Here is a 16,806-nt window from a genome sequence, read left to right as displayed (position 1 = left end):
CACGTTTACCCCTGACATAGACAGTCTACAATCGCGTTTTTGGGGCCTATGGCACCTTAAGATAGGCCTACCATACCTCTTATTTTTGGAGGACATGTCCTCCTTTTAACAAAAAGCAAGTTGTCCTCCAAAGACAATAAAACATACCCAAATGTCCTCCTTTTTAATTTTCTGTATTTACTATATTTAGTAAATACCTAAATAACAATTGTGTCTTTAAAACCTGCCAAACAGTGCCAGTTGTGGTCATTCTTAATTGAAATTCACAATTTATAGTAAGTTATACTTTATCCAAATTGGACTATAATAATTGACTGCGCGACAATTGTCAAGTATCTTGTGCCTTCATTTTCTTGTGCACAAAAGTAAACTGTTAATAATTAATATTCTTTGTCGGGAATGTTTCCTCCTTTTTGGTGATGAAAATATGGTAGGCCTACCTTAAGATGGTCATCGGTGTTGACCATAACCAGTGACACTCACCAATAAACAACAGCAAAAGATGCATTTGCAAACTTCATCACATTTAAGCTATCAAATTCTTACATTGAGCATCCTAAAACTTAAGTAGGTTATTGTTTTTTGTGATCCACGTTTTTTTTTCCTTTGCAATGTGCAGAAATTAATATTTTATGAGCAGAGGGTCACTAACTATCGAAGTTTGAGGACAACTATAATCAAAAACTTGAAAGTTGAATGTACATTATCAAGTTATTTAAGCAAACATGGTGGATTTTTCAAGTACATTGCAAGTAAAACTCGGTTGTATTCAGGGCACAAGACTTGTTCAGCATTTTGTCACACATGCTTACCTAACTTTGCTCCAGAACTATCCATCTGAATGGATTTGTAACATTAGTTGCACAAATGTATGCGTAAGATTACGTTAGTGGGTGAAAAACCAAATAGACCATGAAAGAGAATATCTTGGTTAAAATCTAGAAACACAACTTCAGCTAGCGCTTATTTGTGTACTTTTTTATACTTGGTGTAAACAAAAAAGAAAATACACAACAGTTTTTTTTTAAGATAAATATATTGAATAACATGAAAGAGCAGCATAGCCTAGTAGAAGAAGAGAAAATAAACTTTAGAAGTTTATTCCAATCAAGAAAAGAACAGTTTTTCCAAACAATGTAAAAATATACTTTTTTAATGCATTGACTTGGGGATAAGATATGATTTTCAGTAACAAACTGAAAAAATAAGCACAGTAAACCTGGACCTGTTTGGAACAAAAAAATTCCCTCGATTAGGTGAAGATCCGGATTTAGTGAGGTTTACTGTATATTCATGTTTCTTGAACATTATCTAGCAAAAAATTCAATCATATGAAGTTGCAGATAATTTTATAAATGTATACAAGGGAACGTGTACAAATAGACCATAATATTACCTAGTTTAGTTAAGAAAAGCAAGCAAATCACTGCAAAAATTTATCTAACAAAGCATAATATGGGCACATTTTGCCTAAATCAGTCATTAACATGAGCCATATGCATTTAACCATAGGCCAGACAGTAACCCACTAAGCATTTTGCAAACAAATACAAATGGTATACCAGAAAAACACCACACCCTTTCATTACCCAATTAATACCCCAAATAACACATTTTTGCAAACGTTACACCCATATTAGAATCACCAACCAGTTAACTGCAATAATGGTCTGAGTATGGCTTTAATAAATTTTTGTGTAGTCAAAAAGGCAATCTATAGAGACCCCAGGTCTGAAAGGTTGAACATGCGATCCAATCTTCTAAATAATAAAAGTGCTATTGCTGCAGCCAACACCACTATGAGCATAAGTGAAGAAGAGTCATTTCTCTGTTGTATATGTCTTGGTGGATTTGGTTGCACATTTTGCTGGGTTGGTGCAGGACTATTTTGTGTTTCATTTGAAGTGCTTTGGGCACGGTGTCTTGGCCCTTCATCAGGGGTGCTGGTTTGTTGTTCTTCAGAATTTGTTTTTTCTTCTGAAGTAGAGCTTTGTGATGCTTTAGGTTTGGCAAACATGATTTGTTTGGCAAGCTCCTTATCTTTTTGGTCATCAACACCACTTTTTGATGTCTCTGAAGCAAGCAAGTTCTTTATTGCACCACAAGTTGGACATGAAGCATTCATTGATCTACAAATAAATAAAATATTATGTTTGGAATAAAAAGGGGCTTTCCTACATAAATAAATGCTGCCGTTTTATATTTATCACCACATAAAATATCATTTTGCACACATATCTTTTCCCACAGTAAATTCATTACAGATATATATTTTATGTATGTTTTATTAAGCCTTCCTCTTTTTGTGAAGTTTTAAATACATGCAAGCAGAAACAAATGGGTCCAGTGTAACTCTAAACTGGTAGCAGTTTTAATGCAACTAATAGTTTACAGCTTTAAAAGAAAAAAATTGTCACAAAATAAGCACTGGCTGAAGAAAGAAGAACATCATTATGACTGGTGTTGTGTTTAAGTATTTGCAGTTTCACTCATTTTTTGCCACATTTCAACAATATTTTATTGACATAGCAAAAATTGATATCCTACATTATATGACTTACTGCTTAGCCAACTTTTTCCTTTCTTCTGGAGTATAATCAAGTGCACCTATTGCACCTTCTCCCTTTGTTGGCATAAAGCCAATAATGGCTAAAATTGCTGTGCGGACTGTTGAAATAAATAGACATCATAATGATACAAGGTATACTTACCAGGCAGAATACAATGCCTATAATACTTACTGCTCCAACTAGGTTGCCAAGATTCTGGATGATATCCAGAAATGCTGAGACAAATCTTTTTGTTTAGTTCAAACCTTCCATTGGGCTATAAAACAAAAAAGTCACTGATGAGATATTTTTAAGGGAATCTTGCACATTGCGAAAAATAGGTACAGTACTGTTCTACTGATTCAAATTTAATCACATCATCATTTTCTACATCATGTTTATTACATCAAAACCTGTCCACTAAAAGAAAGAGAAAAAATAATCTATCATTTCATAACCAGCAACATAATTTCTACCAGCATTCTTATGTGAGTGGGTTGACTTATCTGAATACACTTTTGGGTGTAGGAATTAAACTTAGTACAGTAGTCACACCCAAAATCACCACTAAAGAATATTTTTTCATCAGATGTGTTAATATTTTACTTATATGCAGTACAATCAAGACAACTATTTCGTTGATAAAAAATAATTACTTTAAAAGCAAACTTTGACTGTGTTGGTAAAGAAATGGAACTTAAAGAATTACTAGACAACTCGGACTACTGTGACAGGTACGTAAATAACTACTTACAGTAAGAAGTAGAATACTTGGAGGTTTCATTGGGTATTCTGGAGGAAGAATAATTCTACCATGGTAATATCCACCATCAAAATCAGAATCAGCTGGGCCTCGAAAGGTAAAATGCCATTCGAACAAATTGTCATCAAGTGGTTTTGCGGAATACTCTGATGTGGCCTCACGCATTTCACGAGCCTCCTTCATCAACCTCTTAACAGCTAAAAATTACAGTTAACACAAGGATTAATTATCAGTTTAACCAACTACAATTTCGAACTTGTACACATTTATTAATTTGTAAAACCAAAAAGTGTATACATAGCATTAACTTTAGTACATAACAGTTTTTGGTACATATTGTTACACAGTTTAATAACCACAATAATTGCAAGAGTCAAACGTTTTAACTCCGGTCACGTCTAAAACTGCGGGCCCACTTGGATCACTTGGCCCGCTTGGCCCAGCATGTCATGCAATTGAAAAACTGCGGGCCCACTATATCCAGTGCTTGTCGCGTCTCTCGTAAGTACAAAAACTGCGGGCCCACTATATCCAGTGCTTTTCGCGTCTCTTGCAAGTGTAAAAGCTGCGGGCCCACAATATCCATTGCTTGGCCCGTCTCTCACCTGGAAAAACGGGCCAAGTGCTGGGCCAAGCGGGCCCGCAGTTTTAGACGTGACCCTTTTAACTCACACTACAAGTTCTAATAATAACAAACATATAGCTTAAAAATGTAACACATTCAAACTATTTTACATGTAGCACACGCACAAACCTGGGCTTCGTAAGTTGTATGACTGTTCCATGTTCCGTATGCGATAACTTATATATCGTTTAATATAAACCTATTCCATGCGCTAAAAGGTCTGGAAACTGGTATGTAACAAATTAGAAGGGTTTAAAATACCACTAGGCCTTTATCACCATCAATAGCACTTGTGCGCTACATACACGAGAATATTATTCGGTATAAGTTTTTTAAAAAAACATCACCAACACCAAAAAACTGTCACGAATGACAACCTTAATATTATTGTTTACTTTTTTTGTTTCCAATCCTCGTAAAAAATGAAAAATATTAAAAAGTTTAAAACCCTTATCACAAATGCTTAGGTACAGTTTCAATTAAATTATAATACCAACGTTATTTTATAACCAAAATTAAATTTTATTAGCAAAGTGATAAATATCATAGAACAAAACATTTTTTTTTGAAGACGTATTTTATTTCCACAATATTACAGCGCATCATTTTATTCCTCATTACATAACGGCAAGCTAAAAATGATCTTAAATTTAACTGTACCTAAAATTCCGGTACTCGGTCTCAATATTTTGCAATTCAACGCCATAAGTACACGTCACAAATAAATTTATTTACACACTATAAACAACCATTGGTAACCAGTTTAAACAGTTAAAAAGTAACATCAAAATAGAACACTATTCTCCAAAACAAAAGATAACACCATTTGGGCAGTACTGTAATAAATAAGTTTCAAAATTGCTGTCGTCCTGATCAACAAAACAAATAAACAACAATATATTTGGAAAAGGAGTTCATTACATCAGATCGGACTCGTATCTCGCAAAGTTAACTTGCCGATACTTTCCGAGCGTTGGTGTTACGTCGTTTTCGCCAACTGTTGTGAACATAACTTTGCCCAGCAAAACGTATAACAATTGTCCTGTGACGCAACAGTTAGTGTTCCATTGCGTGACAATTAATGTTCTAATGCGTGACGTCAATTGCCTGTGTACTGTGTATGTTGCAATCATTTGTAACTTGCCTCGTGGTGTACGTTTGTAAACTGCTGACAGGCATAATTTGAATTGAAGCCATCAATCTAAACTTTGATACCTTTATTTAGCAGCTAGAAAGTATAAATAAATTGCTGAGTTGATAAAGCTGCATTTGTGAATCATTTTGCTGGTAAGTTTGGCTTTGTACTGTAATGTGAAGTTTTGTTCTAAAACTGTAAATGTTTGGTTATTTGTGCAGGATTTGTTCGGCCTTTAAAACATCATTAAATACCAAAACCCCTGTGGCCAAACAGTCGGTATGTTTACTTGTTGTGTTTCGAGTGCGATTTGTGCTTTATACGTTTTCGTTTTCATTCGCAGAAAAACCGGAATTGACCATACCATTAAAACGAATTGTCGTTCCTTTATGGTGTCCGCGTTTTTTATTGAGCCACATTGTGTGACGTTTTCGTGAAAACAGGGGAACACGCGACAGAAAACGTTACATAAAAGTTTTTCGACTGGCCGACTGTCAATTGTCTAGTACCAACGCAATCACGACGAAGATGGCAGCAGACGATCCCGAATTCGATTTAGACGACGTGAACCAACGCACGGAAGAATGGGTCGAAGCGAGTGTTCACTCCTTCCGCGATGGCGAACCCTCTACATCGAATCCGCTGGAGAATGTAGCGCAACGCCCACCCTCAGTGGATGGTTCGGTGATAAGTAGCGTGCGCACATTATCTAGTTCGGCTATCTTAGAAATGAAGCGGAGATCTAAATTAAAATTGCAAAGTTTACGTATGCGAATACAGCAGAATTATGAGTTACAGTCTATCCAAAGGGAGAGGGAACGTGTTGAACGTGAAGAAGAAAGTCGGCACCGCGAAGAAGAGCGTCAGCGCCGCGAAGAAGAAGAACTTTGTTCGCGCGAAGAAAAGGATAGACGACGAAAATTGGATGAGATGGAAAAGGCAATCCGTTTCAAACACGCACTCCACATGGCGGAGCTGGAAGTAAACTCCTACGAGGAAGACCCCGTTGAAGTACCCCTATCTGTTCCATTGGAAGGATTAGGTACGGCAGTTACACAGACCTTGATTACAAAGTCCAACGAACCAAGTAAGTCTGTTCCGTCACCTATTAAACCCAGAAAACTAGTTTTGAAGCCCGAAGCCACTCCGTTCGAGCCTAAATGCCGTTGTAATTGTGCAAACACCAGTAGTGTCGTTGGCGAAGTCCGCGAATTGTCTGTGTCTGATCTGCCAGTATGTGCTTTGCCGGAGCCCCAACCGTCGACTAGTAATCAGCGACCTGTTAAGAAAGATTCTAGACTGCCACCCCCACAGATATCAAAGTTTGCCGGTGATCCTATGGAGTACCATGCCTTTATTCGTAGCTTTAAATGCCATATTGCTGAACATGTTTCTGACGACGACGTGCGCCTCAGTTACTTGCAGCAATTTTGTGTCGGTGATGCTAACGATTTGATTAAGCATTGTTCCATGCTCAGTGGAGAAGGAGGATACGCCGAGGCCCTAAAACTGCTAAAGGAAAATTATGGCAAGGATCACATCATTGCGCGCACCTGCTTAAACCAACTACAGTACGGACCGAAACTTCGCTCGGAAGACGTCCATAGCATGCAGAAATTCGCGAGGTTGATGAAGACATGTCAAGTGGTACTATCCCAAATCGAAGGCAACGCAGGTTTGGACACATTTCAAAATTTGTTGGCGATTGTGCGTCGTTTGTCCAGTGACATGCAAGAGCAATGGGACAAAGAGGTCGCCCGTATAATTAAAACATACGATCGAGAACCTAATTTCGACGACCTCACCGAATTTGTCGATAATCAAGCTGCCGTGGCAAGTTCGTCGTTTAGACGGGCCCATCACCCCGTACGGGAGACGCCTAGTGGTCAAAGAAAAAATAGGGCTGCGACGTACGTCGTGTCGTCTGAGCTGCCGGGAACTGAAGCCCCGCAGGCTCGCTGTTTGTTTTGTACAGGGCTCCATGATTTGACCACTTGCAATTCGTTTGAAAAGAAGCCTGTCTACCAACGATACGAATTTGCACGAAGGCAAAGACTGTGCTTTAAGTGTTTGCAGAAAGGACATAATGCAAGAGATTGCAAGGAGGAGGATCCGTGCAAGATCTCCGGTTGTGATTCCAACTCTCATCATACGCTGCTACATCGGGAGGTTTCTAGAGCAGAAGCCAACCGCAGTTCTGCTCCTGAAGAAAAGGTAACCAGTGAAGTTAATTCATTTCACTTGGCGTCAGATTCCAAGCCCTCTGCAATATGTGGCAATACCAGTATATGTGGTGATATGTACATGAATATCGTACCAGTTCGGGCGCGAAATGGCAACATAGAATTTCTCACTTATGCATTTTTGGACTCTGGTGCCACTAAATCTATGTGTAGTCAACGGCTAGTGGATGCCCTACACTTGCAAGGGGAGTCTCGTACTGTATCGCTTCGAACTGTAGGCCACGAGCAAACTATGCCAACAAAAATAGTTTCCCTGTCTGTTGCTCCTGCCTTCGATGATGGACCTAGTATTAATCTTAACAGTGTAATGGCCATCGATAAGCTTCCGGTAAAAACTAACAAGTTACCATCAAAGACTAAACTGAAAAGGATGTCATACTTGCGCGGTTTAGAGTTTCCACAGATCGAAGGTGGAGAAGTGACACTTATGATTGGCGTCGATGCTCCTGAACTGATGGTTTTCCAGGAGACGCGCTGCGGCAGCCGCGAACAACCCATTGCAGTAAAAACGGCTCTTGGGTGGTCTTTGTTGGGGCCATCGTTTGTGCCCACCAGCGGAACACGCATTGATTTAAACTACGTAAGTAGTTTTGACGACAACGTGAGCAAAGAGATCGACTGTCTGTGGAGAACCGATTTTTCTGATTTAACCATAATTGATGACAAGAGAATTTCGCGTGAAGACCGATCGGCGCTCGAAATTATGAAACGGGACGTGTTGCATGTAGACGGCCATTATCAGTTGCCCTTGCTGTGGAAAGGAAATCAAACTCAACTTCCGCCAAACCGCGTGTTGGCAGAAAGAAGACTCCGTTCTCTCGAACGAAGACTAAAGAAGGACGAGAAACTTCGTGAGCGATACGTTGGCACTGTGGAAACCTATATCCAAAAGGGATACGCGAAAAGGATCTCTTCGCACGATCGCGGCCAAAGTAAACGAGAGTGGTATCTTCCACATCACCCTGTTTTGCACCCGCGCAAGCCTGACAAGGTGCGCGTCGTGTTCGATTGTGCCGCAAAGCACGCAGGCGTTGCATTAAACGATGCCCTAATGAGTGGCCCAGATCTGATGAACAACTTAGTAGGCGTCCTGACAAGGTTCAGAAAGGAACCCGTGGCGGTTGTGTCAGACATTGAATCCATGTTTCATCAAATCCGGGTAAGGCCAGAAGACACTGCGAGCCTTCGTTTCTTGTGGTGGCCCAAGGGCGATCTGTCCAAGCCAGCGGAAGACCACGAGATGACTGTACATCTTTTTGGCGCAACATCCTCTCCGAGCTGCGCCGCTTTCAGCTTGCTCCAAACTGCGGAAGAGTTTGGCCACGAGTTCAGTGCTGCAGCTACTACAGCGCTAAAATCAAATTTCTACGTGGACGATTGCCTTGCAAGCGTGGCGACCGAGGACGAAGCAATTATGTTGGTGAAAGACTTAGGTCAGCTCCTGCAAAGAGGTGGCTTCCACCTAACCAAGTGGATGAGCAACAGTAATAGAGTTTTACAATCAATTCCTTCTGACGAACGGTCCAAGATGGCGAAGAATCATGATCTTAATTCGGACGTAGCTGGAAGAATTTTGGGCGTGTTTTGGAACGTCCCAAATGACGAATTTGGATTTGATGTGCAGATGCCGAATAAGTCGCTGACGCGCCGTGGAATTTTGTCTGCCGTCAGTGCGCTGTACGACCCCTTAGGTCTTGTTGCTCCTGTTACAGTAAGTGCCAAAATACTTTTGCAGGACCTTTGTCGTCAAGGGTTAGGATGGGACGAAGATATTTCAAATGAAGATGCTAATCGTTGGAGAAGCTGGATGGAGGGACTTCCTATGTTAAGCCAAGTACGGGTTCAACGCTGCATTAAACCTCCTTCCTTTGGAAAGATAGTTAAGATGGAAATGCACCATTTTGCTGACGCATCGTCTTCGGCCTACGGGGCAGTTTCTTATCTGCGCCTTGTTAACCACAATACGCAGGTGCACTGTTGTTTTTTGCTTGGCAAGTCACGACTTGCACCGATACATACGGTATCCATACCACGCTTGGAGTTGACGGCAGCGGTGCTAGCGGTTAAAATGGATGGCTTTCTGCGACGAGAGTTGGGCTGTCCCGACTGCGAATCGACGTTCTGGACAGATTCCATGTCGGTGTTGATGAGCATTAGGAATTCTACAAAACGTTTCGAAACCTTTGTAGCAAACCGACTGGCAAAGATTGACAGTGGAAGCAGAAGTGAGCAGTGGCGACATGTTCCATCCAAATTAAACCCTGCCGACGACGCCTCGCGTGGCTTGTCTGTGAAGAAAATGGTGAATAACAACGTTTGGCTAACCGGTCCACGGTTTCTTTGGGGTGACGAATCTACTTGGCCTAAAGAAGAAGAAGTTTCAAATAGAGATGATATTTTAATGGAAGCAAAGAAGGTCAGTGCAAATTTTACGTGTGGAACCGCTTGCGAGACGGATTCTATCTCAAAACTGATCAATCATTACTCCGATTGGAATCGCCTACGACGTGCAACCGCTTGGTTGTTACGGTATAAGCGCGTTTTATTGTCGAAACGGTGTGCAGATACAAATACGACCATTCCGAAGGGAACCCTTCAGGTTCAAGAGCTTCAAGAAGCTGAATTGGCACTGTTTCGAATTGTGCAACAACAAGCCTTTCCAGAGGTGCTTGAAAATCTGCGAAAAGGCAATGGTCAGTGGAAGAAAACGAAGAACTCTCGAACGTTTGACAAGCTTGGCCCCACCCTACGCAACGGTCTCCTACGCGTTGGAGGGAGACTTGAATTGGCCTCTATTTCGGATGATGCGAAGCATCCTATTATACTTCCAGGCAGACATCACCTCACCGACTTACTGATTGTCAAGTTTCATAAGGACGTAGGTCACTCAGGAATGAGTCACACCTGGTCTGAAATCCGTCAAAAATTTTGGATTATAAAGGGCGGAGCCGCTGTACGCCGTGTGTTGGGCAATTGTGTGTTTTGCAGGAAACGAAATGCGCCCGTTGGCGAGCAACTTATGGCCAGATTGCCGATTGATCGTGTGAACTCCCATAGCCCCGCGTTCACGTACGTTGGCGTTGATTATTTTGGACCGCTAATGGTGCGCCAAGCAAGAAGCCAAGTGAAGGTGTACGGCTGTCTATTTACCTGCATGACGGTCAGGGCAGTGCATCTGGAGGTAGCTGACAGTTTGTCAACGAGTGCTTTTATCAACTGCCTGCGAAGATTCATCGGACGACGTGGCAGACCAACTAAGATTTGCAGCGACAATGGAACAAATTTTGTCGGAGCCGTGCGTGAGCTAAAAGAGGCTATCGGAAGATGGAATCAACAGAGCATTGATGACTTCTTGAGACAACAGGACATCCAATGGTCTTTTAATCCTCCTGCGGCAAGCCATATGGGTGGCGTCTGGGAAAGAATGATCAGGTCTGTAAGAAGAGTTCTTTCTGCGTTGCTGACGGCACAAAGCGTGACCCGCGACACCCTTGAAACGGTGCTTGTTGAAGCGGAGTCCATTCTCAACAGTAGACCCATTGTTCCAGTGGTGATGGATCCACAATCGGACGAGCCGCTGACTCCCAATCATTTAATTTTGTTGCGTCCGTCGCCCAACATGCCACCTGGCGTGTTCGTGAAGAAGGACTGTTACGTTCGCCACCATTGGCGACAAGTGCAATACCTGGCTGACCAATTTTGGCGTCGCTGGGTGCGAGAATACTTACCCACTGTCATTGAACGACAGAAGTGGTTTTCGAAGCAGAGGAACGTCGAGGCAGGCGACCTAGTGTTGGTTGTGGACGAATCCATTCCGCGAGCACGTTGGAGAATCGGCCGAGTGATTTCGACCTTTCCGGATGCGCATGGTGTCGTGCGCTCTGCACTGGTAGGAACCGGTGCCACCTCCGTCAGACGACCCATCACCAAACTGTGTTTAGTGATGGACTCCCGCGGTGATTGCGCGACCGGCAAATTGTAAACTGTTTGCGATGTTCATTTTCGTTCGTTTTGTTCGGTATATATTCAACGACGTTTTGTGTTTTAGAATGTATGCTCCCCTGGAGATACATTCGGGTGGGGGTATGTTACGTCGTTTTCGCCAACTGTTGTGAACATAACTTTGCCCAGCAAAACGTATAACAATTGTCCTGTGACGCAACAGTTAGTGTTCCATTGCGTGACAATTAATGTTCTAATGCGTGACGTCAATTGCCTGTGTACTGTGTATGTTGCAATCATTTGTAACTTGCCTCGTGGTGTACGTTTGTAAACTGCTGACAGGCATAATTTGAATTGAAGCCATCAATCTAAACTTTGATACCTTTATTTAGCAGCTAGAAAGTATAAATAAATTGCTGAGTTGATAAAGCTGCATTTGTGAATCATTTTGCTGGTAAGTTTGGCTTTGTACTGTAATGTGAAGTTTTGTTCTAAAACTGTAAATGTTTGGTTATTTGTGCAGGATTTGTTCGGCCTTTAAAACATCATTAAATACCAAAACCCCTGTGGCCAAACAGTCGGTATGTTTACTTGTTGTGTTTCGAGTGCGATTTGTGCTTTATACGTTTTCGTTTTCATTCGCAGAAAAACCGGAATTGACCATACCATTAAAACGAATTGTCGTTCCTTTATGGTGTCCGCGTTTTTTATTGAGCCACATTGTGTGACGTTTTCGTGAAAACAGGGGAACACGCGACAGAAAACGTTACAGTTGGCGTATGTTGCCAATATGCAATTGAAATAAATCCACAGCTTCTTGAGAACGTCCAAGGTGCAGCAAACAAAATGTAAGGTTTTCAACCGTTTTTGCAAACAAAGCTTCATCTGCTACGCTTTTGTTTTTAGATTTCTGCCGATCAGCCAGTTCACTTTTGTACATTTCCTGTGCTTGATCATAGTCCTGCATTTTCATGTGGCAGTGGGCGATGCGACCTTTAATGGCAGGTTTGTCGGTTCCCTGTAAGTTGTCAGACAGTTCCAGTTGCAGTTTGTGATACAAAATCGACTCAGAAAACAGTTCAAGCGAGTAACAACAGCCGGCCACATTGGAGTAAGCATCAAAGAGTCGACTTTGGTCAACATCTTGTTCAATTTTTAAAAGTTTTATCTCTTCTTTGTAGTTTTTCAATGCCTTCTCTACGATCTGAAGTTTAAAGTAACAATGTGCAATTTTGCAGTGGCAGTCTGCGATGGTGCTGTCACTTTTACTCAGATCAACTTGAATATCTTTGGATTTTATGTAACTGTCCAATGCTTCCTGGTATTCTTCCAAACGAAACAAACACCCAGCAATGTTGGTCAAACATTCGGCTTGTTCTTCACTTACTTCTTTGAACATTGTAGCTTGGAAACTAAATTGCTCTCGAAATGTTTGCAAAGCCTTGTTGTAGAGTTCCATTTGAAAATAGCAGCTTCCAATATTTTCAAGGCATGTGGCAAAATCTTTTGATGTAGGATTAAGAAGTTCTTTTTCTTTTAAGTGCTCCTCTATCGCATCTTCATATCGAAGAAGCTTAAACAAGCATCGACCTGCTGCTTTTCTACACACAGCCAGAGCATATTGCTCATTTTCGCTGTATACATCCTTTGTCCTGTACCCAATTTCCTTTTTGCGTTCAAACAGGGATGATTCGTATTTTTCCAAGTGAAAAAAGCAGTTTGCAATTAAAGATGTACAGGCTGCAACCTTAGGTTTGTCATCTTCATTGGCTAGATACGTTTGACGCAGCTCTTCACATAGTTCTATCACTCTTTTGTACTGCTTAAAATAGTAGCAAATCGCAACATCTACATCTTTTCCAACATCCTGCATGTCGGCATGGTAGGTAATTTGCTGTCCAGATCGGACACTTCTTTGAAGACAAAAAGCAACCTTAAAGTACCTTAGAATATTATCCAGGCCAACTGTTTGGATGATGTTTGATTCATTTTCCTGTTGACCTGTGTTTTCGTCATCCATGCTTAACCATTCATCTTGACCTTTTTTGTACATGTACACTTTGAGTCGCACTTCGCATGCAATCGCAACGGCAAACATCAAATTATTCTTGGCGTTCTGCGAGATCACTCCACGAATTTCGAGCTCTCTTAGGATTTGAAACGAAGACGGACTGGAAATGCCGTGTATGCGACCCAATGTTGACACAAAGAGGGTTGTGCTTCTGTAAAGAACACGTTTGATGTTGATTTTCTTGTTCGTGTACACATTTGGAAGGTTGTTGAACACAGCAAATGTGTCCAAGTCTTCCTTGATTTGTCTAACAAGCATTTGCGACTGCACCTCACTCATGACTTGCACGTGATTTTGCACTCTGTCAAAAAAGTCATCGAAAAGTTTTGGCTCTCCATCTACAAAACGGATTAGTGTCAAAATCTCAGAAAGGTGGTAGCCATTTTTGATATCGTGGTCCAGTTGCAAGAGCTCGGCCATTTTTGACACAGGTTGTATTAATTCCAACTTCCAAGGTTTGTTTTTGGTTTCTCTTTGTCGCCCAAGAGGGGATTTGCACGCGTGTGGCATAAACCCATCAAAGGACACCCCTCGCGGAGTGTGTACATCAAAAAACCAGTCACCTCCGGGTGTTTCAAAGTCGTTTAACGTTGGAACTGCAACACTTGGTATGATAGTTTCACCGAAACCCAGGACGATAACTTGGAAAATCATAGCATAATTTCGAAAATATTCCACCATTGATTCATAGTTGGGTACAAGCCTGACATTATCGTCCAAAACAATCACTGATTCAAAATCAGAGTACGGGGTTATTTCACTTCGTGCCAAAGATCCAATACCAACTAGGCAGAATTTACATGGAGCAGGACCGAGAAGCTTAATGCATTGCAGGGAAATTTCTTTCATTACCAAAGTGTAGTCATTTGCTATGTTACCTTGAAGTTGTTCCATGTAGTCGATTTTCGCCATTTCGTCTTGAGCGGAGGATTTTTCTGTCAGGGTCTGCAAAGAAAGGTTGGCATTTTTCCTCATTATATTGACGCATTCAAAACACTTTTTAGATAGTTTCTGCAGATCTTCATCTGTGTTTTTACATCCAGCAAGAAATAGAATGTGTTTGTGTAGGCTTTGCAAATCTGTCTCTATCTTTGTTTTGTCTTCAGTTCTTACAATAGCTGCGTTAAGTAATGCTGCTGCTTGAATGAGGCAAAGTTTATCTGGTGACCGTTGGTAATAAATGTTACCGATTGATTGAAGGATTTTGGCTGTTTGCTTTGGATCTTTTTCTTTTCCAGTTTCATCACACAAAGCCTTTAGCTGTTCAACCAGTTTTGCTTCGTTCTGATTCAACACTGTTGAAGTCACTGTAACATACAAAAAACTAGGACAGTTTATAAGGCATTATTTGAACCTGACTAAGCCTGTTCACATACACATTTACCTGGGTAAATTGCGAAAATTCACATTTATCTGTTTTTTTGGAAAGAGAAGCAAATCTAATTTACCCCGATTTTTGGAAAACAAGTACCATGTTTTGGGGAAAAGAGAAAAGAAAAGGCAAATGGAGTAAGAAAATTTTACCCAGTAAATTTGGTGGGTAAATGTCAAAAACACACCGGGTAAACTTTACCCAATGCTTGTCTCACAACGTTTCTGGCTTCATGGGAGCAGTTGTGTTTTGAAATCTGGTTGATAGAAACTTTAACAACATGCAAACAGATACGATCATAAAAAACATATCGTATGCATGCTGATAAACGTAATTGATTTTGCGATTAATGACGTAACAAGGTTGTGTTGTTTTGTTTGTTAGAAGTTTACTCAGACAATCATAAATAAAAGAAAAACATGATATAGCAGGGGTTCTTAACCAGGGGTGCACGCACCTCCAAGGGGTGCGAGAACTGTTTCTAGGCGGTGCGGGGATTACTTGTATAAAATTAAATTCAATGCTTTTGTTATTTAAGCAATTACAGAAAGGGGTGCGAAAATTGGTTGGTGATTTGGAAGGGGTGCAGCAAGGAAAAAGGTTAAGAACCACTGTGATATAGGAATCCGTTACACCTAACCGACGCTAATTTAAATACCGAGAATATATGTTTTATGACTTTAAAAACAGGTTAAATTATTTGCCATGTGAACAGAGGGCGTTTGGAGTAAAAATTTACCCTAAATGCGACGTCAGCAACCAGAGTAAGTTTAAGGGTAAATTTGCAAATATACCTGCTCATGTGAACAGGGTTACTGATTCACTTGACCATTTAATCCCAAAACTAAAACAGGAGAGCGTTTTGGTGTTATACAACAATGACTTTGACAAGCTGCCAATACAGTGGCTTTTATTTGTGGTGACTGGTAAACAGCTGTGTGTTATATATATCCTATTTAACGCAAAGTTATTTAAACTAGAACTCACCTTTTTGGTCAACGGAAGATCCAGCATGGCTACTTGCCACAGAAGCTGGTGATGACTTTCCATACATTTGGAAATTTATTTAAACCACATAATATAGGCAAGTTTCTGTCACCTTGGTCTGCGCTCAGCTGGCCAAACACGTACAATGATCAGTTGTACAAGTTTGCCTTTTTGTTGCGTCACAAGACATGGTATTCTGGAGGTTTGTAAGTGGTGTAGTGTTTCAAGTTAAAGAACTATGGTACATCGAAAAAGGGTGTCACTATAACGATTGGAAGTAATATCGCATATTACATCATGATACGAAACAGTTCTATTTTCATCCATGTTTGGTTTTATTGAGCTTTTGTTTCTGTTGGGGGAACCACTCCAAGCTTTTGTTTTGTGGTGTTTTTTTAGCATACTTCTTCACAACAGTGGAGCAACTTTCTTTTCCAAAAAATAGGCTTTTACACGGGGTTGCCATACGGTACTTTTCTGAGATTTGTCCTACATTTGAAAGGCGATATCTAATAAAAAGTTATTGTCCGTATTCATAAGAAATGCCCTGGTTTTTGACTTGGTCATTTTTTTCTTATTTCAACAATTAAAAAAATTATTACAAAACTGAAATCACAGTCAAATCCCTGCTACAAGTAAAAGTAAACCAAGACCTGAGCTGTCGATCGTGAGATGCACGAAGTATTTTCCACGGACAAGGAGTTGCTGGAACAGATTGTTTCTGGCCAAAAATATGACATGTGTGTGTCGCTGTGATATGTCGCTGAGTTGGGTTTATGGTAAGAATGATTGCTGAGTCAGCACCACAAACGCCTATGCTCTGTTTCGCCACCAACCAAACCTGGCGTCAGCTGAGTTTCAGTGTTAGTAGTTCTACCGCTTTTACATTGGCTCCGAAAACGCCTGATGTGTTAAGATTATCTGGCAAAAAACGGTATTCAATCGTTCACAGTGGTGATTTTCTTGTTGTTTTGTCCTTGTCATGTACAACTTTATTTGTGCAATGTGGTGATATCAAAACGTTATGTTTTAAAAGTTATTTGGGTAACGAACGCGTAAACTCTAATACTTTGGTTTAATTTTACAATCATGGTGTGTAATAGCAACACAATGAAACAA

The 16,806-nt window shown here is 40.7% G+C and overlaps 3 protein-coding genes across 6 annotated transcripts; 1 reads left to right on the top strand and 2 right to left on the bottom strand.

Annotated features, from left to right (window-relative positions):
* Positions 1-957: 957 nt before the first annotated feature.
* LOC145233988 (ubiquitin-conjugating enzyme E2 J1-like) lies at positions 958-4,264 on the bottom strand. Its single transcript, XM_080098758.1, has 5 exons — positions 4,067-4,264; positions 3,304-3,509; positions 2,742-2,826; positions 2,562-2,667; positions 958-2,129 (listed from the first exon to the last, which is right to left on the bottom strand). The coding sequence occupies exons 1-5, from the start codon at positions 4,095-4,097 to the stop codon at positions 1,715-1,717; spliced, it is 843 nt and encodes a 280-aa protein (XP_079954884.1). The 5' UTR covers positions 4,098-4,264; the 3' UTR covers positions 958-1,714.
* Positions 4,265-4,912: 648 nt separating this feature from the next.
* LOC145232877 (uncharacterized) lies at positions 4,913-11,944 on the top strand. 4 transcript variants are annotated; one of them, XR_013860939.1, is made up of 2 exons: positions 4,913-11,711; positions 11,781-11,944. XR_013860939.1 is itself a non-coding variant. In XM_080097554.1 (2 exons), exon 2 carries the CDS (start codon positions 5,601-5,603, stop codon positions 11,295-11,297), a length of 5,697 nt encoding a protein of 1,898 aa, XP_079953680.1. In that variant the 5' UTR covers positions 4,913-5,224; positions 5,294-5,600; the 3' UTR covers positions 11,298-11,944. The 4 variants fall into 4 exon arrangements, 2 of the variants coding, with proteins under 2 accessions (XP_079953680.1, XP_079953679.1); XR_013860938.1 differs by having other exon boundaries at positions 4,913-11,838; positions 11,903-11,944; XM_080097554.1 differs by having other exon boundaries at positions 4,913-5,224; positions 5,294-11,944.
* Positions 11,945-12,023: 79 nt separating this feature from the next.
* On the bottom strand, positions 12,024-15,754 carry LOC145234386 (uncharacterized). The gene is made up of 2 exons (XM_080099123.1): positions 15,688-15,754; positions 12,024-14,635 (listed from the first exon to the last, which is right to left on the bottom strand). The coding sequence occupies exons 1-2, from the start codon at positions 15,752-15,754 to the stop codon at positions 12,024-12,026; spliced, it is 2,679 nt and encodes an 892-aa protein (XP_079955249.1).
* Between the last annotated feature and the right edge of the window lie 1,052 nt (positions 15,755-16,806).

Source organism: Phallusia mammillata, chromosome 6 (assembly GCF_965637545.1).
Source record: "Phallusia mammillata chromosome 6, kaPhaMamm4.hap1.1, whole genome shotgun sequence".
Classification (NCBI taxonomy): Eukaryota; Metazoa; Chordata; class Ascidiacea; order Phlebobranchia; family Ascidiidae; genus Phallusia; species Phallusia mammillata.
This window is presented reverse-complemented; position numbering and strand designations above follow the sequence as displayed.